This window comes from Rattus norvegicus, chromosome 9 (genome assembly GCF_036323735.1).
Source record: "Rattus norvegicus strain BN/NHsdMcwi chromosome 9, GRCr8, whole genome shotgun sequence".
Lineage (NCBI taxonomy): Eukaryota > Metazoa > Chordata > Mammalia > Rodentia > Muridae > Rattus > Rattus norvegicus.
Genome location: NC_086027.1, coordinates 83,743,162 through 83,767,275, shown reverse-complemented (window position 1 = coordinate 83,767,275; position 24,114 = coordinate 83,743,162). Strand labels below are relative to the sequence as shown.

At 48.2% G+C, this 24,114-nt stretch overlaps 2 protein-coding genes and 1 pseudogene across 8 annotated transcripts in view; 2 read left to right on the top strand and 1 right to left on the bottom strand.

The window, feature by feature from the left end:
* The first annotated feature begins 4,939 nt into the window (after window positions 1-4,939).
* Window positions 4,940-5,645, top strand: Ppia-ps15 (peptidylprolyl isomerase A, pseudogene 15; annotated as a pseudogene).
* An 8,001-nt stretch (window positions 5,646-13,646) lies between these two features.
* Prkag3 (protein kinase AMP-activated non-catalytic subunit gamma 3) lies at window positions 13,647-22,891 on the top strand. 5 transcript variants are annotated; one of them, NM_001106921.1, is made up of 14 exons: window positions 13,647-13,786; window positions 14,112-14,151; window positions 14,587-14,739; window positions 15,057-15,463; window positions 16,720-16,801; window positions 16,915-16,973; window positions 17,075-17,120; window positions 17,279-17,345; window positions 17,778-17,904; window positions 18,003-18,168; window positions 20,462-20,499; window positions 20,638-20,784; window positions 21,115-21,355; window positions 21,863-22,891. In NM_001106921.1, exons 1-13 carry the CDS (start codon window positions 13,754-13,756, stop codon window positions 21,229-21,231), a joined length of 1,482 nt encoding a protein of 493 aa, NP_001100391.1. In that variant the 5' UTR covers window positions 13,647-13,753; the 3' UTR covers window positions 21,232-21,355; window positions 21,863-22,891. The 5 variants fall into 5 exon arrangements, with proteins under 5 accessions (NP_001100391.1, XP_063123048.1, XP_038939290.1 ...); XM_063266978.1 differs by having other exon boundaries at window positions 13,652-13,786; window positions 17,291-17,345; window positions 20,638-20,752; window positions 21,863-22,804; XM_039083362.1 differs by having other exon boundaries at window positions 13,652-13,786; window positions 17,291-17,345; window positions 21,863-22,804.
* Window positions 22,892-24,053: 1,162 nt separating this feature from the next.
* The window catches only part of Cyp27a1 (cytochrome P450, family 27, subfamily a, polypeptide 1), a 30,821-nt gene continuing 30,760 nt past the window's right edge, over window positions 24,054-24,114 (bottom strand). For 2 of the 3 annotated variants that reach the window (XM_039083360.2, XM_063266977.1), the window contains exon 9: window positions 24,058-24,114. This exon is cut by the window's right edge and continues 298 nt beyond it. The gene's annotated coding sequence lies outside the window, so the exon portion shown is untranslated. The other variant, NM_178847.3, reaches the window with a different exon arrangement.

Below are 24,114 nucleotides of genomic sequence, written 5' to 3'. Positions count from 1 at the left end.
TTCTATCTTACCCAAGTGCCAAGATTACAGGCTGCTAGGAACCAAACTTGGGCCCTCTGGAAGAGCAGCAAGCACTCGTAACCGCTGAGACATCTCTCTAGGTCCATTTTTTTAAAAAATTTATTAGTACATTGTTGCTATCATTTCAGATGGTTGTGAGCCACCATGTGGTTGCTGGGAATTGAACTCAGGACCTCTGGAAGAGCAGTCAGTGCTCTTAACCGCTGAGCCATCTCTCCAGCCCTAGGCCCATTTTTTTTAACCCCCAAAATTTCAGGTTTTTTGTTTATTTTTTCCCATTTTTTTAAGTGAAGAATTTAGGATGATAATCAAATATTTCTGAACTAGATGAGGATAATTCCTAAAGAACTAGAGGTGTCCATGGCTCCATTGCCTTAGAACTTTAAGTTAAAATGAGACGATTTAAGGATTAAATGTTGTCATAGGAGTTTACACAGAACACAGATAAAGCAAAATACATGAAGAGTCAACGCTGATGGCACCTAGGGAAACATGACCTATGCCCAGATGTTAAATTCATACACGAAAAGGGAGACACTCAGGGGGATCAACAGGATCTAGTGTTCCTGAGCAGCTCAAAGGACAACCGAACCTGGGCTCTGACTGTATGGCAAGTCTCCTGTGCGGCTGACACTCCTGAAAGGCTGGAGGACCCGTCTGGCAACTTGTGGGTCTTTGGCGTTTTTTTCAAACAATTGTGTAATCCAGGAAGGCCAAAGTTCTGGGAGCTGAGCACTATTTTCATCTGACCCTTTCCCCATGTGACAATGAATAGTGTCTGAGTCCTAGCCTAGTCTACATCCCACAATCCTCATGTGGTAGAAGTCAGCAGAGGGCACCATATCCTAACGAACAGATCGCACTATCGCACCAGCCAGCGATCCCTTCAGAACCACTGGGGTGGGGGGGGGGGCGGACACCAACACAGGACTGGACGACACTGACTGCTTGGGTGAGATCTCCGAGGGGCTAGACCACAGCTGCTCTGGTCAAAGTCCTGAGAAGGGACAGGGTGAACCAGTGGGGTCCAGGGCTGTTCCTGGAAAGGTTTTTTCTCTCTAGGTTAATTGAAGCCTACCCTCAGTCATGAAGAGTAGCATTCCATTCTGGCATCACCTTCCCCGTGCGAACGCCACACTGAAGATAAGACCGCTCTTCTTTCTTACAAAGCATTTTTCAAAATGTTCTTGGGGGAAGAGAAACACAGCATCATTAGAACCTCCTGAGCTCCTCAGAAGACTCAAAGGGATTACCTTTGTTTCCAAGTCTGAAATGAATTTGTGATTTCAAGATTTCCAACAAAATTAGTCCATAGGTATTTATTAGTGATGTTTACTTCTTTAAAAAGCAAAAATGCAAAGTGCTTACAAGTAGGAAGATTATTACTCCTCCTACAGCATCTGTTATGAAACATGGGTGTTCCATGAACCAACAAGGCCAAACAAACAGGGACACATCCAGGATCGATCCTCAAAATCGATGCGTTTCTGAAAACAATACCTCGAGAACAAGAAAATGCTCCTCCTCCTCCTCCTCCTCCTCCTCCTCCTCCTCCTCCTCCTCCTCCTCCTCCTCCTCCTCCTCCTCCTCCTCCTCCTCCTCCTCCTCCTCCCTTTTCCCTTTTCTTTTGCTTTTTGTTTTTCTCTTCAGACCAGGCTGGCCTCAAATTCAGAGATCAACCTATTCCTCTCAAGTGCTGAGATTAAAGATGTGTGCCACGATGTCCCACTTGAATTCTCTCTCTCTTTTTTTAAAGATTTATTTATTTTTATTTATATGAATACACTGCAGCTGCCTTCAGACACACAGTAGAAGAGGGCATGGGGATGGGGTCCTGCTACAGATGGTTGTGAGCCACCATGTGGTTGCTGGGGAACTGAACTCAGGACCTCTGGAAGAGCAGTCAGTGCTTTTAAACGCTGAGCCATCTCTCCAGCCCGATTCTTTTTTCTCTTTGTTTCATTTAAGAAAGGCCACCCTCTGCTCATTACGTAGGTAAGGATGACTTTGAATTTTTTTTTTTTTTGGTTCTTTTTTTTTCGGAGCTGGGGACCTAACCCAGGGCCTTGCGCTTCCTAGGTAAGCGCTCTACCACTGAGCTAAATCCCCAGCCCCGACTTTGAATTTCTGATCCTCCTGTCTCCATTCCCAAGGGCTGAGATTACAGACCTTGGCCAACACGCCTGGTTTATGCAGTGCTGAGAATCAAATCCAGGCCCTTCTGCGTGCTAGGTAAACACTACATTCCCAGACTCTTTTCCATTTTATGCCTGTCTACATTCTTTGGAAATTTCTAGTGATATGCATGCGTTACTTTGGAAACATCAACTCTGCCAGAGAGGTATTACTAATTCCCATTTTAGGAATGTGAGGGTCAAAGCTCAGGGAGCATGCGCTGTGCTCTACCGAGAGTCACGTGGCTAGTGTAGGCAGGTCTGAGGCCAGGCAGAGCAAGGACTCGGTTGAGATCTTAAAGCAGCAAGGCTGTGCTCAATCCAGAGTCTCCATCTTTTGTTTTTGGAACTGAACCTAGAGCTTGGTTCATGACAGAGAAACCATCGAGCTCTAATTCCAGCCGAGAGCTGGCTCTTGGTTCTAGGTGAACTCGAACTGCTTAGGACAGCCGAGCTGCAGCTCGGTGGGTGGGAACCTGCACCTGACCTAGAGGTGACATTTTTAAAAAAAGATTTATTTATTCATTTTTCTTTTTTTAAAAAAAGATTTATTTACTTATTTATTATAAGTACACTGTAGCTGTCTTCAGACACGCCAGAAGGGGGCACCAGATCTCATTACAGATGGTTGTGAGCCACCATGTGGTTGCTGGGATTTGAACTCAGGACCTCTGGAAGAACAATCAGTGCTCTTAACCACTGAGCCATCTCTCCAGCCCCTTATTTACTCATTTTTAATGTATGTGAGTACACTGTAGCTGTCTTCAGACACATCGGAAGAGGGCATCGAATCTCATTACAGATGGTTGTGAGCCACCATGTGGTTGCTGGGAATTGAACTCAGGACCTCTGGAAGAGCAGTCGGTGCTCTTAACCACTGAGCCATCTCTCCAGCCCCCGGGAGATTTTCAAAGATGTGGTTGGTGTCTTTTCTGCACTGCGGTTGGTACTAAATTCATTGTGCTGTTTCCCTAGCATGTTGAGCCTGGGGCATTCTGGGTTGCTCCTAAAGATCTATGTCCTTAGACCATCAACCATGTAGCCCCTTCTACTCAGTTACTTCATGGAAATAAGCACAGACCACCTCTTGCTCTCAGATCCCATGAAGAGCCTTGGAGAGGTCTTTCAGGGATTCCCCCTTTGTCCTAGTGTCTCTCATGTCCTAACATCTTGCTCTGTGTGTGTGTGTGTGTGTGTGTGTGTGTGTGTGTGTGTGTGTGTGTGTGCATGAAGAGGCCAGAAGACAACTTTGGGTGTTGTATCTCAAGACTCATCCCATCTTGATTTTTGAGGCAGGGTCTCTCATTGATCAGGGGCTCACTGATTCAGCGAGCCTGGCTGGCCAGATAGCCCCAGGGGTCCTCCTGCCTCTGAGAAACCAAATCTTTTAAATTTAGACTCCATTTTAGAGAACCTGACTTAAGTTTGAACTCAGGTAAACTAATAGGCTGGTACCTAGCATTAGTTTTCAAGTTGCCCCCCTCAACAAAACCCAAGCCTAGCTCCAGTCTCTAGGCTAATCCCCAACAAGACCAGTGTCTCCAGGTACATAAACCCTCAACAAGACCAGCGTCTCCAGGTTATTCCCCTAACAAACCTGCACCCCCAGGTTACAAGGCCACCCCCCTGCCTAACGACCACTAATGCAGAGGGGAGCAGAAGTTAAGTTTATGATATGACTCCCAGCACCAGCCAATGATGTGAGAGGCCACAGTGGCTCTCCAATGAGATGCTTGCACACTCACTCCCTGCTTGCCGCTCACTATGAAGCCTTGCCCCAATAGATATTCAGGGCTCCCCCCAAAACCATCCTGCATGATGGTGGTGCATCGGGGGGGGGGGGCCCAAGCTAGCTCAAATAGAATAAAATCCCTGCTGTGCGTTGCATCCAATTGTATCCTGTCTGTTTTTTTGGGGGGATCACTAACATTTCCCTGGCACAACACCTCTACCTCCCAGAGCCGGGATTATAAGACACCACTACCCACATCCGGATCCTCACACTGGATGGGAAATCCTTTAACAACTGGGCTAGCCTGAGTTCTCTTGCCTTCTTGAACTTATTAACTCGATGTTTATTCTTTTGATGATTTTCCTGGTATTATCACAGCAGTATGGCCGTGTATCAAAACCTAGTTAATCCAAACTCTTCCTTTTCCCAGATAACATTAAGATGTTTTAAAGTACTTTAACTCCACAGCCCCTGCTCCTAAGTCTTGTATGGCTATGGGAAATATTTAAATCTTTAACCTCAGTACATTATAATTACATTATTTATTTCTAGCTATTTAATATTATTGTTATTTGCAGTGATTGAACCTAGTTAGACACACACTCTACCATTGACACAAATTCTTAGCCAATTGCTATTTATTTATTTATTTATTTATCCATCCATCTGTGGCACTACGGATTGAAGCTATATCCTCATATTCCTCATATGTGCTAGGAATCTGCTCTACCCTTGAGCCGTATCTCCAGACTTCTTTTTACTTCCTATTTTGAAACAGCATCTCCCTAGTCACCCAGGATGACCTTGAACGTATGATCCTTCTGCCTCAACCTCCCAAGGATTATGGGTCTGTGTCACTGGGCCTAGTTCCTCTCTATACTAACAAAATTTGTAGATTATCCTCAGTTTTACAATTTTAGAGTTATGATCTACTATGTAAGATACTGCTTCCTGGCTTTGCAGATGCCGCTGTCGCTTTTTGCTCCTTGCTGCAGACACGGTCAACCCCACCATGTTCTTCGACATCACGGTCGATGGCGAGCCCCTGGGCCGCGTCTCCTTTGAGTTGTTTGCAGACAAAGTTCCAAAGGCAGCAGAAAACTTTCGTGCTCTGAGCATTGGAGAGAAAGGGTTTGGCTGTAAGGGTTCCTCCTTTCACAGAATTATTCCAGGGTTCATGTGCCAGGGTGGTAACGTCACCCGCCATAATGGCGCTGGCAGCAGGTCCATCTACGGAGAGAAATTTGAGGATGAGAACTTCATCCTGAAGCATACAGGTCCTGGCACCTTGTCCATGGCAAATGTTGGACCAAACACAAGTGGTTCCCAGTTTTTTATCTGCACTGCCAGACTGAGCGGCTGGATGGCAAGTGTGTGGTCTTTGGGAAGGGGAGAGAAGGCACGAACATTGTGGAAGCCATGCACGTTTTGGGTCCAGGAAGGGCAAGACCAGTAAGAAGATCACCATCTCCGACTGTGGACAACGCTAATTTCTTTGTCTTGCAGGCATTTTACCCATCAAACCATTCCTTCTCGGGAGAGCGCCCCACCCCATCTGCTCGCAATACCCTGTAATCTCTGCTCTCACTGAAGTTCTTTGGGTTCCATATTTTCCTCATTCCCCTTCAAGTCTAGCAGGATTGCAAAGTTAAGTTTATGATTATGAATAAAAGTTAAATAAGAAAATAAAACAAAACAACCTCCCCAAAAGCAAACAACAACAACAACAAAAAGATACTGCTTCCGGGAACATACATTCCAGAGTTTCCTGAACTAGAGTGAGGAATGGCCTGCTTTTACCTGTTGGAAGAGGTATTGTGTCAGTTGCTCTTGAGTAACTATAACCAGAGTACCTGGAGGAACAACTTAGTACAGATGTATCTTGGCTTCAGTCCATGGCTGTGTGGCCTCCTGTGCTTGCTCAGAAAAGCAGCAGCAGGCGGTGTGAAGGAGGCTGCAGATAGGAGGCAGAGAGTGAAGAAACAGACGAGACCATGTATACCCTTCAAGATTTATTTACTTATTTATTATCAATACACTGTAGCTGTCTTCAGACACACCAGAAGAGGGCATCAGATCTCATTACAGATGGTCCTAAGCCACCATGTGGGTGCTGGGATTTGAACACAGGACCTCTGGAAGAGCAGTCAGTGCTCTTAACCACTGAGCCATCTCTCCAGCCTCCCTTCAAAGTCATACTCTTTAAGGGTTTTATTTGTTCCAGCTAGGCCTCACCTCTTAAAGTTTCTCGAAGTTTCCAAAATCAACTCACCAGCAAGAAACCAAGCATTCCACACCAGAGCCTGTGGGGAAAACTCAGTGTTAAGATATATCCTTTTTTTATAAAAATACTTAATTTACTTTTATTTTATGTGCATTGGTGTTTTGCCTGCATGTTTGTTTGTGCTGTCTGTGAGGGTGTCAGATTCTCTGGAACTGGAGTTACAGACAGTTGTGAGCTGCCATGTGGGTGTTGGAAATTGCTTCCAGGTCCTTTGAAAGAGCAGCCAGTGCTCTGAACTGCTGAGCCATCTCTATAGCTCCCCTTCTACCTTTTTGACAAATTTTCTTTTTGTATAAAATTACAAGTTAGCAGCAGGATATGATGGCACACCTTTAATTCCAGCCCTTGGGAGGCAGAGGCAGGCAGATCTGTGAGTCTGAGGCCAGCCTGGTCTACAGAGTGAATTCCAGGACAACCAGGGCTACACAGAGAAACCCTGTCTCGAACCACTCTATCCCACAAAAAATTACAAGTTGGTACTTTAAGTACTGAAGACATTCTTCTGCTTTCTGTTTTTTTGGGGTTTTTTGTTTTTTTTTTTTTAAAGATTTATTTATTTATTTTACATATGTGAGTACACTGTCGCTCTCTTCAGACACACCAGAAGAGGGCATCAGATCCTGTTACAGATGGTTGTGACCACCATGTGGTTGCTGGGAATTGAACTCAGGATCTCTGGAAGAGCAGACAGTGTTCCTAACCTCTGAGCCATCTCTCCAGCCCTGCTCTCTGTCTTTTTAAATACACTATTCACTTATTTATTAAAGAAACGGGGGTGGGGTTGGGGATTTGTCTCAGTGGTAGAGCGCTTGCCTAGCAAGCGCAAGGCCCTGGGTTCGGTCCCCAGCTCCGAAAAAAAAGAAAAGGGGGAAAAAAAAAAGAAAGGGGGGGAAGGGGGCAGAAGAGAGAAAACTGGAAGTCAGAGAACAGTTAAAGAGAGGCTGTTCTCTTCTTCTGTGTGGTGCTGGGAGCTGGGAACCAAACCTGGTCTTCTATGAGCGCAGCGAGCTCAGGTGGTTTGGTCCAGGTGTGATTGACAGAAGGGCTCTTTGGTGCTGATTTGTCTTAATTTGTCTTAATTCTGCAGAGCAACCTCGGAGATCCCCACATTTCAACCTCTCAATACCAGATCCAGGGAAAGGAGTTCTGTTAACTTCAGCAAAAGTGTAACCTGCTCCCTTTGGGTAATTCTGTCCATTTCGCTGTCACTGTGGCCCTAGGCACTCGATGTGCAGTTAGGTGAGCATGCAGCAGATTCTTCTGGGACCCACTATAATTGAAGTCTCAGAAAGTCATGAGATCTGAGCTTGGGGGCGGTTACGGTTTCTTCAATAACTAAAATTGCTAGGTAACAGTTTAAACAGCAGGGGCAGGAGAAGGCTCAGTCAGTAACGTGTTTGTCATACAGGCACAAAGGCCTGAGTTTAGATCCCCAGCACCCAGGTTTACCTTCTGTGATACCAGCACTGGAGGTAGGGGTGGGGAAAAGGTAGATCCCAAACCTCACAAGCCAGTCAGTTTAGCCAAATTGGTAAGCTCCCTGTTTGGAGAGATGGATTGACAGAGAGATGGCTCAGTGGTTATCAAGCACCTGTTGCTTGCCCAGAGGCCCAGAGTTCAATTTCCAGCACCCATGCTGGGGAGCTGACACACGCCTGCAATTCCAGCTTTAGAGGATCGGTGGCCCGTTCTGACCTCCACAGGCACCTGCACTCACTCTTAGATACCCACCCACAGTTGCACAGACAGATACACACAATTAAAACAAAAAAATAAATATTTAAAAGGCTAGAAATGTGGGAGATAAAGGTTTAAAAGAAAAAATGGAGAACAATTGAGAAAGACATTGACATCAACTTCTGCCTCCACATGTGCCCCTCACATGCACACACACACACACACACACACACACACACACACACACACACACACACACCCCACATGTAGGGAGAGCACTGTAAACACTGAAAGCAGATGTGAGGTTTTTCCCATAGAGATGCAAAGAAATTCCAGACGCCAACAGCACCTACCCAACACTATTCCCAGTACCCCTCCAAAAGGCGGTCCACAGAGGGACTATGAGGCCACTGGGATTTATCAACACAGTGCTGGTTCTGTCCAGGACTTTGGGACTCTAACACTCATGATGTTGTCCAGCCATAGACAGGGTGGACAGAGCTTCCAATGTCTGTGTCTGATGAAGCAACAGAGGCCACTCTCTCAGTGTCTGAGCCACTCTGGTCCAGGGTACCCCACCTGCAGCTTATCGGAGGTAGGTTTCAACCAGGGTACTCCCCTCAGCCTCTTCAAAGTGTTTTCACCCCCTTTGATTAAAAGAAAAATTACTTAAACAAGATCTCCAACTTCATGTACCAGACAAATCAGCTCTGCAAGGATGGCAGCCAAATCCACACTAGGGTCAAAGTGCACAGCCCTTAATATAAATCGAGTGTGCAAGAGAGCCAAGAAGTAGGGTTACAAGAAACATAACTCCATGGCCAGAGATGAAAACCAAGCACCAAAGAGGTTTGCATGACCCAGATGAGGCCAGTGCCTTCTGCTGATTCGCCTTGCCCAGGGGGATGGGTGGAGGTGGGGCTGGCAGCAAGAGCAGGTGTGGGAACAGTGGTCCAGGAGCAGGTGCAGGGGTGGGGACAGGGCTAGCCCAGGGCAGGGCAGGGCAGGGTAGAGGCAGGGCCAGGTCAGGCCAGGCCAGGGCAGGGCAGAGGAGCACACTCTTTAAAATGAAAACCACAATGGTTTCAGTGTTGTACAGCTCTGCCCCTGCTGGAGCCATTTTGATGGCTGTGTGAGGTGAGAATCAGGGCTGCCAGACAAGGTTTGCCTTCAGAGTCTTGGAAATGGACGCCTGACGACATGAGGGGAGCAAGTGGGGTGACGAATGACAATAGGAAGGATTTACTGAGCGTCTAGTACCTGCCAGACCTGAGCTTCTCACACGTCCTCTCACATGTCAGTTGTGGCTGACGGAATCCAGAAACGGCAAATGTTAGCCTTGTCCCCATCACTTGATATTTTTATCAAGTTACTAAATCTATTTTTGCCTCTGTTTCCTCCTCCTCTGCAAAACAGAAGTAATAAAACTCTTCATCTCAGAGGGCTGCGAGGGGCCACGGGGTCCACTGCCTAGGGTGCATTTTGCAATGTCTGGGAGATACTGAGCACCGTGGAAGCATTACATCAACACACGGCAACTGCTAAGTCCAGCCCACCCCACAGTGTGCATGTGCTAGCTAGAGAAAGGCTTTTAACAAAAAGTCCAACTTCTCAGTGACTTAAACACAGCAATTTGTTTCTAATGTAACTGCCCAGAGGTGAGAAGGCCGGATGAGGGATGAGGGTGGGGATATGTTACAATCTGACTGTGTCCCCCAAAGTCCCTGTACAGCAATGCCAAGATGGAGGCTGTTGAGGGCAATGGAGTCTGTTCTATTGGAGTGAGTTGGGTCCTCCTGCACCGAAGTATGCCTTCTACTTTCTGCATTCTGCCATAAAGTCCCTGATGGCTGAAGGTTCATGATCTTGGATTTCTTCAGACTTCAGAACCATGAGGAATAAATTTCACTGTAAATTATCCAGTCTGGGATCTTCTGTCAGGGCAACACAAAATAAAGACAGGTAGCTCTAGATGAGGGTGGGGGAGGTTCCCCCATTTCAGCCTACGTCTTCCGTCATGGTGACCTAATGGCTGCTCCAGTGCTGACTATCATTTCACAATCCCCGTTAGGGGCCTAGGGGATGTTTCCCCCGTTCAAGGGCACCCTTATGATGTTGCTGCTGAAATCTCATTGGCCAGATTTAGTCACGTGGCCATACTATCTGCAAAGGAAGCTGGGAAATATAATTGTGGGGGTTTACTGACAGAAAAAGAAAGAAAACAGAGTCATGGGTCTGCCTGCCTCCAAAAGGAAGAAAACATTCATAGCTTCTGAAGAATATATATGTATTCTTTTTTTAAAAAGAATCCTGAACTAGGAAATGATGACCAACTGACCAACGTGCAGAGGCCACTGGATATTAAGAATCCCTAAGTGTGGGCAGCACAGCTGACTTCCGGTACGGGCAGCTTTGCCCATGGGAAGTTGTTCCTTACCAGGTGTCCACTGCAGCTGCGTGGGAGTGGTACACCTTTCCCATCTGCTGGAGACCGGTGGATGAAAACCAGAGAGGAGGGTCGCATGAGGCCTTCCAAGTAGGCTTATGGATTCTTTGCCAATCCAGTATCCTCAAAACTTAGAAGGTTGATTGGCTCCAAATCTGAGCAACCACAGTTGATAGTGCTGTGTAAGCGCTGTTCACATGCCCAGGATTCTCCAGACTTGGAGTTCTTACCCGTTCTCCTTCACACTGATGTGGCTCTCTAGATGAGTATGAGAAAACCTGCTTGTTTCTCAATCTGTGGGTCGTGGCCCCTTCAGGATTTCCAACAACCCTTTCACAGGGGCCTCCTAAGACCATCGGAGAACACAGATTTACATTACAATTCATAACAGTAGCAAAATTACAATTATGAAGTATCAATGAAAATACTTTTATGGTTGGGAGGTCACCACAGCATGAGGAACTATATTAAAGGGTCACAGCATTAGGGAGGTTGAGATCCACTGCTCTAAAAGGAACTCTCCTTTCCTTTGCACATTTGTGATCTGGGGTTTGTCTTGTGGTGTGTGTGTGTGTGTGTGTGTGTGTGTGTGTGTGTGTGTGTGTGTGTGTGTTTGACAGGGTCTCATGTATCCCAGACTGGTCTTGAACCCCCTGTGTAGCTGAGGATGACCTTGAACTTATGATCTGCCTGCCTCCACTCCTAAGTGCTAAGATTACTGTATACACCACCATGCTGATTTTATGAGGTGCTGGAGGTCAAACCATGACTTCACGCAGGCTGGGCAAACACTCTGAGGTACTTCCCTAGACCATTCTTCTTTTCCTCTCCCTTTCCTTTCTTTTCCTGCTTTGAGGCGTGGAGTTCAGTTTCTCACACATTCGAGGTAAATACCTGTCTGCCACTGGACAACCCCACTACCTTTGGAACCATTTGCACAAGGACTAGAGTCCGGGCCTGCCTTGCTACCTCTCCCATCCTCCTCCCTCTGGTAGCCTGAGTACACCTCTTTTGTAGGACTTTGATAACAACAGCAACAATCTGAGTGTTTACACTGGTTGAAATGAGTTAGCAGCTCTGTGGTCCAATCCCAAGGGCACATGATGCAGTAAACCTGGAAAGGCCACTCCTGACCTTCCCAGTATACCTCCCGTCCCTTTCACGGATTCAGAGCAGGCTTAAATCTCACACCTCTGCCTTCCCTTCAATGCTCCATTCTCCATGTTCCACATAGGACCTCCTCCTCTGGAAAGTCAGCCCTGATTGCATCAAACACACAGAACTGGTGCATCGTTCACTATAGCACGTGACCTTTGTACCCTCCTCAGAACAGAGCTACCCTTCCGTGTGCAAATATCTTTCAGCTCATTTGATTTCTGGCCCCTGGGTGGCCAAACCATGTTGACTGGAAGTGACGAAAAGTTCCTTCAGGGATCGGCCAGATCCAATTAAAGTCTAAGCTGGTTGTTTGCTTGCCAAATGACCTTGGAAAGCACTGTCTGTTTTCTCTGAGTTCCTTTCCATGCCTGGGTGATGGAATGAAAACATTATGTAATGGAGATTGCCAAATGAGACTCTCTAGTTTTCTTTTCTTTTAGTGGTAGAATTAAATGAATTTGAACTGGAACGACTGCCCATCATAATGACTGAGATCACCAACTCCCTGCTCCTTTGAAGCCTCGTGGCTAAAGTTGGCAAAAGTGAGGGAGTAGCTTCCACTTTGGGTCTTAGGAGCTGCATGGATTCTTTTCTTTTTTCCTTTCCTTTCTTCCAGCTAGAATGCTAGTGCAAGGGTAGAAGCTAGAATGGTCATCTGATATTCAAGAAGAAAGTTGTTTTGGATGGTTTCACAACTACCTTACCAGTTCTTGACTGTCTATAGACTATTGTTTAAAATACCTTCCCCCTCCCTCCCCTCCTCCGTGTGTGTGTGTGTGTGTGTGTGTGTGTGTGTGTGTGTGTGAGAGAGAGAGAGAGAGAGAGAGAGAGAGAGAGAGAGAGTGATGTGGTGTGCCAGAGGCTCTGTCTTAATTTTTCTTGAGACAGAGCCTCTCACTAAACCTGAAACTAGGCTGGAGACCAGCAGGTCCCAGTGATCCTCCTGCTTCCACACCTCCACATCCAGCTTTATATGTGGGCCCTGGGGACTTGAACTCAGGTCCTCACATTTGTCCAGCAAATGCTCTCACCCACTAAGCCACCTCTCAAGCTCCTGGGCATTCTTACAGTGGGTCTTTGTTACAGCAACCAAACCTCTATCCTAACCAATTTTTGTTTGGAAGCGCTGCTACTTAAAATCTAAAACAAATACTAGTTTAGAGACTGACTAGCCGCTAGCAAGGAAAATACTGCACAGGGGCCAGCTGTGGGCCATAGTCACAAGTCATACAGGCTATGACTGTCATGCCTAGGCAATAGAACACAGCCTCATGGACACTGAGGTGGGCCCACTTGCTGTGCCTCGGGAGTTCTCCTCTCTGGCAACAGATCCAGGTCTCAAAGACACTCAGGAAAAGCAAAAGCCTCCCTCCTACACAGTTCGTCTCCACCCTCCTTAAAGGCAGTTGCAGGTGCTTGTGCTTTGAAGGAGAGAAGAAAATATGTTCAATAAATCCAGCAGGAATCCAATAGTCCGTTCCTGAGTTCCACTCAGGGGGTCTCGATGGAAGAGACTGGAATGACACGACGAAGGGAAGGCCAGGGAGAGGGAAGCCAGAGCAGCTGGGTCAGTGTTCCGCATTTGGGTTCTGACTCAGGCCCTAGGAATGCCAAAGAAAGCGGTGCGCCGCACAGGAGCCAGGCTGGGTTCCCCTCTGGCACAGAGAGATGCAGAGTCAGTACTCATGGTGGGTTAGGGTCTGGACTCCTTCATACCCATTCATCTCGCCTTGGCACAGGTCAATTCAGGTATTTCTCCCTCTGCACACAGGTATGAGCCCAAGCTCTCAGTCCCATCTCTCGCCTTTGTGATGACCAGCAGAGCGCCTACTGGTCTGATTCTCTTTCTCCATCCTTCATCTTTCACTAAAGAAGGGAATAGGTTTGTGGGACCCAAAATGGGAAGTCTCGACATACCCTGGCTCCTCTCTCGGGACCACCCACAACACCCTCACCCACCTCCATCCTTGAGTGTATCCTCCTTAATTCATCCCACCCAGGCTAGGGAAGTTTGCATGAAAGAGAAGGTAAAGGCAGTCAACTTTCCTCCTTAGAACTTTCAGTTCGAAGATGAGAGTTCCACCTCCGTAGCGCCCCCAAGCTGCAGTGCCGGAACAGCTGCCGGCTGAGCTCTCCCTCCCAAGACCTGACAATCAGAGAGAACCCGATACCCCGAGGGCCTGCCGCCAAACGACCGGCCCAGAATAGTGCCACCCCGCCGCAGCCCGTCGCGCATTTGCTAACAGACTAGAGCTGGCCACATGGAGCCCGAGCTGGAGCACACACTGCCTGGGGTACCGGGGTCCCAGGGGGCCGCGGAGAAGGACAGCAAGCGAGTGGCCGTGTGTGTGTGTGTGTGTGTGTGTGTGTGTGTGTGTGTGTGTGTGTCCCGGGTACGTGGCCCCGGGTGCTTGTTGTGCACTCTATTCTGTGGTCGGTGCTATGTATGTATGTATTTTGCGTGTATGTGCCTGTGTACGGTTCCAGGTGTGCCTGGGGCATGCAAGTTGTGCATATCTGTATACCTGTGGTGTTTGGGGTGGGTGTGCTTTTTAAAGGGGGACAACCCAGGGACTTTAGAACAGAAAGCATTTTCACTTGAGACATTCTCTCCCAAAGACCCTGACCTGGAGCCACAGTGGGGGTCCAGAGAGCCAAGGTGGGTGGAGTGCTGCTCCCTGTGGGTCTAGCCTTTTCTCTTTAGCTCCCTTGTCTCCTGCCTTTTTGAACTCCAGTTCTTAACTCCTAGCTTGGCTTTTGTCAGGAGAAATTCTTTCCCCCTCAGCCTTCTCCCTTTTTTCTCTTCTCTTTTTCCCCAGTGTGTGTCCCCCATCTCTCCTTTCCCCTTTGCTGTGTGATTTGTGATAAATTGCTTAACCTCTCATATTTTCGCCCCCCCCCATGCTAACTAGGAGGAAGGCTATTCCTATTTACAATATGTGCCTTGGAAGATTCCTATGAATAGAAAACGAAAAATATTCCGAGGGGGGTGGGTGGGAGGGGCTTTGAAAGGCCAATATCCTCACTAATGACATCAGACTTGGTTTGTTGTATCATTCCCTACTAATCAAAGACGTTCCTTTCCTCCTTCCAGAGATGGACTTCTTAGAACCAGAAGAAAACTCATGGCCATCGCCAACTGTGGCCACCAGCTCAGAGAGAACCTGTGCTATACGGGGAGTCAAAGCTTCCAGATGGACGAGACAGGAGGCCGTAGAGGAAGCAGAGCCACCAGGTTTGGGAGAAGGTGAGGCCAAGGTCGGTTATGGTGACAGGGTCAGCAGGAATTCCAGAGCGGAGCTTGACCTCAGACCTCTCCATCACATGGACTTAAACCCAGTCCCATCATGGCCTCTGTCTCCCTAAACGAGACAGCAATACCTGTGCTGGCAACCCCAAGCCCCAGGGCAGCCACCTTGGAAAGGTGGAACAGAGTTACTGTCAGCTAGGACTCTGAGACTCTACAATATCCCCGTGCCCCAATGCTGCCAAAGACTGAAAGCACAGAGAGTATTTGCTTTGGAAGATGAAGTTACTGTCCTCCCTGCTTCCTTCCCCCAACAGGTGCCCAGTCTGGACCAGCTGCTGAGTCCACCAGGCAGAAGGCCACATTCCCAAAGGCCACACCCTTGGCTCAAGCTGTTCCCTTGGCTGACGCGGAGACCTCCACCACAGGGTGGGACCTGTTCTTGCCCGACTGTGCAGCCTCAGCAGTGGGCTCCAGCACAGGTGACCTGGAGCTGACCATAGAGTTCCCAGGCCCAGAGGTCTGGGACTGTGAGCTCAAAGGCCTGGAGCAGGACAGGCCTCGGCCTTGCCCCTCCCCGCAGGCTCCACTTCTCAGCCTGAGTTGGGACGATGAGCTTCAGAAACCTGGAGCCCAGATCTATATGCACTTCATGCAAGAGCACACCTGTTATGATGCCATGGCCACCAGCTCTAAACTGGTCATCTTTGACACCACACTGGAGGTAAGACCCTAGCTTGACTCTACTTAACCACAGGGCTCAGCCTCCTGCCTCTGTAGCTACCACCCACATTCTCCTGGCTGTCTTGTCAAGCTGTAGTGTCTGAAAGCCCCTTTCTGGGACTCCTTCTTAGCGTCATACACACAGTAGGGAGAGAGCATGCTCTGTGGGGATCCCCTAATCGCCATCACAGCTCTGCTGCCTAGAACCTGCTAAACCTGGGGTTGGCCACTCTATCTCCGTCATCTCTAAAATGGGGATCAGAAGCTTGCTTCCCTTGTTTCAAAGAAGTCTTCGAACAACCCAGGGCAAAGTAAGAATACCCTGTAAGACATTGCAGAGCTACTCGGGACCGAGAGGAGGGTACCAGCTGCGATAACCACTCTTCCGTTAGGCTAGACTGACTCTGTCCTTAGCACTGTTACTGCATGATGTTCGAGGCAAGATGCATACATGCTCGAGGCCTAGTACATGTGTCATCCACAGAACAATCTGGCTCTGGCGTTTTACAAAGAAATATACTATCACAAAAGCTTTGCTTAAGTCTTGATGTGTGTCAAAGAGTTGGCTGCAGTGGAACGCATGTGTAATGCCAGCACTGAGGGGGCTGGGGCAGGGAGGTCTCAAGTTCCAGGTCGGCCTCTAAACCAAGGAACAACAACAACAACACACGCGCGCGCGCGCGCGCGCGCGCACACACACACACTCACACACACACACACACACACACACACACACACACACACACACACACCACCACCACCATCACCACCACCACCACCACCATCACCACCACCACCACCACCAGAAACATAGAAAGGACAGGAGAGAAGAGAAAAGAGTTAAGAAAAGGGAAGAAGAGATGGGAAGGAAGGAAAGATGAAAGCCAAGCAGAGCCAGCACATATGGAGGATACCAGTCAAAACAAGTTAGTCTCAAATTTAGTGGGGAAACTGAGGCAGCTGTGCAACGGGTGACTAAGTATTACCTCTAGTCGTTAAATAAGTAAAACAGCATCATGTCTGTATGCACATGGCCTCCTTGTGGAGGAAACACTGCTGTGTCTAATTATGATCCCTCAGTCCCTCTGGGCACAAGTGGCCATATTTGTGTGGCAAATGTGCCCTTGCCATTGGAAAGAGGCAGACTCATATGGAGAAGAAAGACACCATGGGAGGAGACTGGTGGGGACAACAAGAGGGGAGGATGGACTGCTGTCAGTCCTTACTCCTCCCCGTTTGTTCTTTCCTGCCCCTCAGATAAAGAAAGCTTTCTTTGCCATGGTGGCCAACGGTGTGAGGGCAGCCCCTCTGTGGGACAGCAAGAAGCAGAGCTTTGTGGGTGAGGAAAGGCGGTTGGACCTCATGTGGTACAAGAATGTTGGCATTGGGTCCTCACTGAGCCTTGCACTGAGGCCTAACTTCTTCCACGTTTGTCACCTGCCAACCCTGCAGGCATGCTCACCATCACGGACTTCATCCTGGTGCTGCACCGTTACTACAGATCTCCCCTGGTGAGTTCTGGGGTGACTGGTGGGCTGGGATAGGGACATCTTCAGGAGGCCTGATGTTCCAGGGCTCAAGTCTGACCCCAAAGTCCCACCAATGTCTTTAGGTCCAGATCTATGAGATTGAAGAACACAAGATTGAGACCTGGAGGGGTAAGTCGGAGAAGACTGCAGGGGTTCAAGTTGGAGCCCAAGGCCTGAGACAGAAGGTGGGAGGGTATAAGGCAATGGGGAAGCCTTAAGTGCCTGCAGGGAGGTAAGCAGTCAGGAGACAGAGCAAGGCCACTGGGAACTACTGTGGCCTGACTCAGGTTTTTCTGCAGAGATCTACCTACAAGGTTGCTTCAAGCCTCTGGTCTCCATCTCTCCAAATGACAGGTAAACATCCTCTCTGCTCACTTGAGCCTGCGCTCTCTCTCTCTCTCTCTCTCTCTCTCTCTCTCTCTCTCTCTCTCTTAAAGACTTTTGTTCTGATATTTGTTGCTTGGTGTGTGTGTGTGTGTGTGTGTGTGTGTGTGTGTGTGTGTGTGTGTGGTGTATCACAGTGAACATGTGGAGAACGGAGCATGTTTTACAGAAGTTGGTTCTCGCCTTCCACCAGCAGGACAGCAGGGATTGAGCTCGGGTCAACATGCTTGGCAACAAGGGCTTTTATGTGCTGACCCATGTTGTCTGACTCTTGAATCATGCCTTGTGCTATCTCTTCCTGGGAAGCAGAGGGATGAGGGAACTTTGGTTCCCTGTTAGGGGACCTCAGATGGAGGGCCTCTACCATGTTGCTTCTGGTCTCACTGCTTCTGTTCCCTAAAGTCTATTTGAAGCTGTCTATGCCCTCATCAAGAACCGAATCCACCGCCTGCCGGTCCTGGACCCTGTCTCTGGCACTGTGCTCTACATACTCACACACAAGAGGCTACTCAAGTTCCTGCATATATTTGTGAGCCTGGGATGGTGGAGCAAGGGGAGAGCCTCGGGAGATGCTCTAGATCCAGTGTCTTCATCTGATGAGATCACTACCGTGTCCCATCCCAACAGGGTGCCCTGTTGCCCCGGCCCTCCTTCCTCTGCCGCACTATCCAAGACTTGGGCATCGGCACATTCCGAGATTTAGCTGTAGTTCTGGAAACAGCTCCTATCCTGACTGCGCTGGACATCTTTGTGGACCGACGAGTGTCTGCACTGCCTGTGGTCAATGAATCTGGTAGTACATCCAGGGTGAAAGGCTCCAGCTAGGGTGGGCAAGGGAGGGCCTGACTGAAGGACGTGGGCAGAGCATTGAGCCAGAATCTTTGGGTCATCAACTGGAGGGCCCAAGACGGAGTGGAATTAGGAGCCCCTGCACACTTTGAACTTTGGACTGTTTATTTAACCTTTCTGAGGCCCAGGTTCCCCAAGTGTGGAAGGGAATTGTGCTAGGGGTGTTGTTTTGAGACACAGTCTCATCCTGTTGCACAGAAGATTACTATGTAGCCCACACTACCTCTGCATCCTAATGCTAAATCGTGGGAATGCACCACCATGCCCCAGAATGCCCCATGTGTGGAGGGAACTGGTCCTTCTGCCTTTGAAGGAGAACTGACAACACTTTTCACAATAAGATGGTGGTCAGAGGAAACAGCAGATCCTTCGTGCTCACCTAAAAATGAACCATGGGATCCTTCACACCCAGCCAGACCTCATTGTCCTGCTTTAGAAAGGGTCAGACAGACAGCAAGAGTATTTCTTTAGTTAGACTATGGCCACAAGGTATTTAAAGTTGTGGCTTGGGAAATGATTCCGTGAGTTAAATGATTTACTCTAAGCATAAAGACTAGAGTCTCAAAAAATGGGGGTGGTGTGTAGTTCTGGGGTTCAGGGGATGGCAGCAAGGATCCCTGGGACAACAAGCTGACTAGTTAGATTAGCTGAATCTTGGAATACCAGGTTCAGTGAGAGCTCTTGCCTGAATAAACAAGTGAGAAGCAATAGAGGAAGACAGCTGACATCAACTCCCAGCCTACACACACACACACACACACACACACACACACACACACACACACACACACACATATGTGGAACTACACACATATGTAGAAACACACATACATGCACACAGATGCAGGAGCATACACATACAAGCCCCCCACACACACACACATGTGACAACACACACACATACACATGAAGGAGCACACACATACACAAACACACACAAGCCCATACACACATATACAAACGCAAGAGCATACACACATGTGACAACACACTCACGCCCCCCCACACACATGCACAATACACACAGACACTACACACAACACACACAGACACTACACACTACATTAAAAAGAGGTATGTAGCCCACACATAACTTTCTAATTATAGTCACTGGAATGCAGCTGGATATTATGAAAGACTTTTTAAAAAAGATTTATTTATTTAATGTATGTGGGTACACTGTCGCTGTCTTCAGTCACACCAGAGAGGACATCAGATCCTGTTACAGATGGTTATGAGCCACCATGTGGTTGCTGGGATTTGAACTCAGGACTTCTGGAAGAGCAGTCAGTGCTCTTAACCACTGAGCCATCTCTCCAGCCCCAAGGACTTTAAACTTATACTTAAATATGAAAAATTTCAAAATTTAATACAATACTAGAGAACAACATATTGCCGTGATCAACTCATCAGAAGTAACCAGGTAACTTACAGATGTTGGATGCTGTCACCCCTGGATCCTTCAGTTTATACCTCTTACAGTGAGCATATTTTATACTCCCCAACACAACTGTGAATGACTGGGCAGGTGAGATGCTCAGCCAGTAAAGGCATTTACCAATCAAGTCTGGCGACCCGAGTTCAACTCCCAGAACACACACTAAGGAGAGAAGCAGCTCCTGAGACTTGTCCTGCTGTGACCACCCACACATGCTGTGGAACACACGCACACATGCACACACACACACACACACACACACACACACACACACACACGTACATGCACAAGCACATACACTAACTAAACATAATTTAAAAAATTTTTTTTAAAGTCCTAGGCTGGAGAGATGGTTTAGTGGTTAAGAGCACTGGTGCTCTTTCAGAGGACCCATGTTCAATTCCCAGACACACATGGCAACTCGCAACTATCTGAAACTCCAGTTCCAGGGGATCCAACAGCCTCCACATACACAGACATACATGCAGGCAAAACACCAAATGCACACGAAATACAATATTTTTTTAGAGTTCTGTCTTCAAATTTGTCCATTTGCCAAGGCTATGCCTTGTTCTTCAGGCCCTTTTTCCTGTGAACCAGAAATTGGACCTAAAGGTCTAATGGTTTAACGCCTGAAGTCAGGCATCTTAGTGATGCTAAACCTATCTGAGGCCCCATGATTAAAGCAGCAGCTTGTGGGACTGTCAAGATGCGAATTTCAAAGACTTTATTTCCCCTGCAGAGCACTCTGGTACTGAGGTGTGTTCTTTCCTGTCTTTCTCCTCCATCCTCACTGCAGGTCAAGTCGTGGGCCTCTACTCCCGCTTTGATGTCATTGTAAGTGTCGGTGGGGACACTTACAGGGGATACTGCAGGGAGGCTGCAGTATGGGAACCAATGGGACTACCCTCTGCAAGTGTATCAGACTGCAGTCTGGGTGATGAGATTGATTCATGACTCTTCTCCCTGCCCCAGCACTTGGCTGCACAACAAACTTACAACCACCTAGACATGAGTGTGGGAGAAGCTCTGAGGCAGAGGACACTGTGTCTGGAGGGCGTTCTCTCCTGCCAGCCTCACGAGAGCCTAGGTGAAGTCATTGACAGGATTGCACGGGAACAGGTACCTTGCACCCTGCTGGGCATGCCCTCAACACAGATGGCCTAATTCTTTGTTGCATAGCTCTCGCCATGCCTGTATCCTGGGCACTTGGCCTACCTTCCCTTTCGTGACCAACTTTTGGCATCTGCATTGGTAGGTGTCTGGTCCTGTTCATAGGGCCCTTGTGCCAAGATCCACAGCCAGCTAAGTGGTCAAAGCCATGACCAGCTGCTCCCAGGAGATGCCCTTTTCTCCTTGGGCTGTGTTAAGCTTTCCCTGCTTCTTGGGACTGGCCCTATTAGCTGCTTTAACCAAAGGCTCTGCCCCTCCCTGAACCCTGTGGACCCACAGGTGCATAGGCTGGTGTTGGTGGATGAGACCCAGCATCTTCTGGGTGTGGTCTCCCTCTCTGACATACTTCAAGCGCTGGTACTCAGCCCTGCTGGCATCGATGCCCTCAGTGCCTGAGACCTGAGTCCTCATACCCAAGCCATCTTCTTCACCTGAAAACCAATGAAAGGACCTTGGAACCTGAAGGGGAATTGGCTTTCATCTTCTCTCAACCCCATCTGCTGGTTCTGCTCTGGTACAGGTAGGCTTTGCCATGAACCATAGGGCTAGTCCTTCAGTCTTCCTGAGCTCCTAGATCTCAAGTTATGTTACCTCAAAGATGGCAGTGGTGCCGGTCATAATTGCACAGGCCCGTAGTAACTGTCTACATAAGGTTTTACAGATCACTGCTTAATCCCATTTGCAGGTGAGGCCATTGCGGTCCTGCTGGAAGGGATAGGTGGAGGCAGAACATCCATTTGCCTCCTCTCTGGTCATTTCATTCCCTTCCCACTTGCTGAGAATAAAGGAAGCTAACAAACTTACGTTGGATGCATTTCCATCATCATGGGGTAACACAGGAAGGGAATCCACCTATGCTCATCTCCGAGGTTGTCAGATCAGACTGTCCTCATACCCTGCTTGGTTGTGTGGGCACTGCCAAAGGATGAGGCAGACATTCCATCCCTCTGGCAATAGATGGTGAGATTCCTTCTGGGAAGGCACCTCCTCTTCCCGGTTTGGTCACTGTTTCCTCTTTTTCTCACAGGCTCTCCAGCCCTCCTAATTGCCCCTGCTATAACCTATACTCCCAGAAGCCTTCGGGCATGCCCGGTGCACCAGGACAGTGAAAGAGCAATGGAGTCAGACCTGCAAGTCCCTGAACCAGAGACCCTGCAATCAGTCTTGGATCATCTGTGTGCCCTGTCCCTACTCACTCCTTTCCCTGCTCCTGGGTCAGGGTTGAGCTCAGTGGGACAGTGAGCCTGCAAGCCTATGGATTTAGATGGGGGCCTGAAAGGCTTGGTTTCTGGACCATGTACACTCAGGTTCCCAGCTCCTGGGAGCCTTGGCTGTTCTTTCCCTGTGGGAGCTACTATTGTGTCACCACCATCCACAAGCCTACTCCCATGGCACTCCCAAGATGCTTGAGGCCAACACTGAACAGCCCTGGAGTCTAGAGCTGTCTGCTGGAGTGGGTGCTCCTGATACTGTTACATGGGCTGGGGGGTGCGGGGGAGGCTCCTCAGCCATCACCAATGAGCATTGTTCCATCCCCTTGGTCTCTTCCCACTAGACTGAGGGTCTTGTATTCAGATCCTTAATGAACAATCAAGAAAAAAGAAACAAAGGAGCGAGCCACAGTCTTGGAGGCCATAGGCTTGCTCCACTGCTACAGTCATTGAGGTGAACGTGTGCCAATCTCCGTATGTCTCCTGAATTCAAAGACTTGAAGGAAAATCTGCAAGTGGCAAAAGCTGCAAGTGGCCTTTCTTTTGTGCATCGAATGTTATTCTGCCAACAGTTTTTTTTAATCTTTGATTTGTAACAAAATGATAAGAAGAGTGTTTATTAATTAATTGTTCACATAGTAGGTGAAACCCAGTCTACAAATGGGAGTCTGCAGGAAACATCGCTGATCCTGTAACACTGGATGTAATTTCTGCCATGACACCCATTCACCAGGTAGAAAGAAATTAATCTCAGTCAATTTTGGGTCTCTTCATCTGCCTTTACCTTCCCCTGTGACGACCTGGGCCCTCAGATCCAGGGGTCCAATGCAGAGAGAGTGGATTCGTATTTTGACACTCCTTTTCATCCATTTATTTTATTGTGTGTGCTTGCAAGCATAAGTCTGCTGTACTGGACTGTGAGTGTGGGGTTAGCATGTAGGTGTGAGCGTCCCACAGTGAAGATCAGTGGACAACCCCAGGTGTGGCTATCCCCTCTACCTCCTTTGAGACAGGGTTTCTTTGTTGTGTTGCTGTCGTTAAGCACTGCTTGTGTGTCTGGGGGTCACCTGTGTTTACTGCCCATCTTTTGGGACTGGAGAACCAGGAGGCCATTCCCACTTTGTTGAGCTTTACATAAGCTCTGGAAACTTGAACTCAAGTCTTCACACTTCTGTGACACGTGTTTTACAAACCACTGAGCTGCCTCCCAGCTTTCTTTCTTTCTTTCTTTCTTTCTTTCTTTCTTTCTTTCTTTCTTCCTTTCTCCTCCTCTTTTTCTTCTTCCTCTTCCTCTTCCTCCTCCTTTTTCTTCCTTCTCCCCTTCCTTCAAAAATTTCTTTTGAGAGAGCATTTCACTATATATCCCTGACTGGCCTAACTCACCATGCAGGCCAGGTGGGCATCAAATTCACAGCGATCCACCTGCTTCTGCCTCCCAATTGGTGTGGGATTCAAGTTATGTGCCACCATGGCCAGCTGGGTAGCTCCACTTTTTTTTTTTTTTTTCCGGAGCTGGGGACCGAACCCAGGGCCTTGCGCTTGCTAGGCAAGCGCTCTACCACTGAGCTAAATCCCCAACCCCGTAGCTCCACTTTTATTTCTAAGGGAGGGGAATCTTCATACTGTTGACCATAATGGCCAGGCCATTACTACCTGAACAATAGACTGTGAACATTGACCTTCAAACCCCAATTCCCCAGTTACAACACACAGACACCCCACTCTTGCTCCTGGGCTCAGCCTCCAGGGTAGCTGGGCTATAGGCCTTCATTGTGGTGTCTAGTGGGTAACTTTTACCATCTATAGCTGAAGTGGGACTGTCACAGTGCTCTTTTTGGGTGCCCATAATAGGTCTGCCATTGAGGTCTAGGGAAGCACGAGGCTCTCACAGGCTCCAAGAAGTGGGTTCAGCAGAATCACCCACTATGATTCTAAGGTGCAAAAAGACATTGCTCACAAAAAGAGGGTCAGATGCTGGGTAAGCCAATAGAACAACAAAGGCTCCCCCAAATTTGAATTTTAAATTTTATTTTAAATTGTACCCAAGCACCGTCCTGTGATATGAGGT

What these genes read in the sequence shown, in the direction of transcription:
- Prkag3 (NM_001106921.1), top strand. Translation starts at nt 13,754, where the DNA reads ATGGAGCCCGAGCTGGAGCACACACTGCCTGGG. An exon ending in TGGGGGTCCAGAGAGCCAAG is followed by an intron (nt 14,152 to 14,586) that starts GTGGGTGGAGTG and finishes TCCTCCTTCCAG; the next exon opens with AGATGGACTTCTTAGAACCA. An exon ending in GCCTGTGGTCAATGAATCTG is followed by an intron (nt 18,169 to 20,461) that starts GTAGTACATCCA and finishes TCCTCACTGCAG; the next exon opens with GTCAAGTCGTGGGCCTCTAC.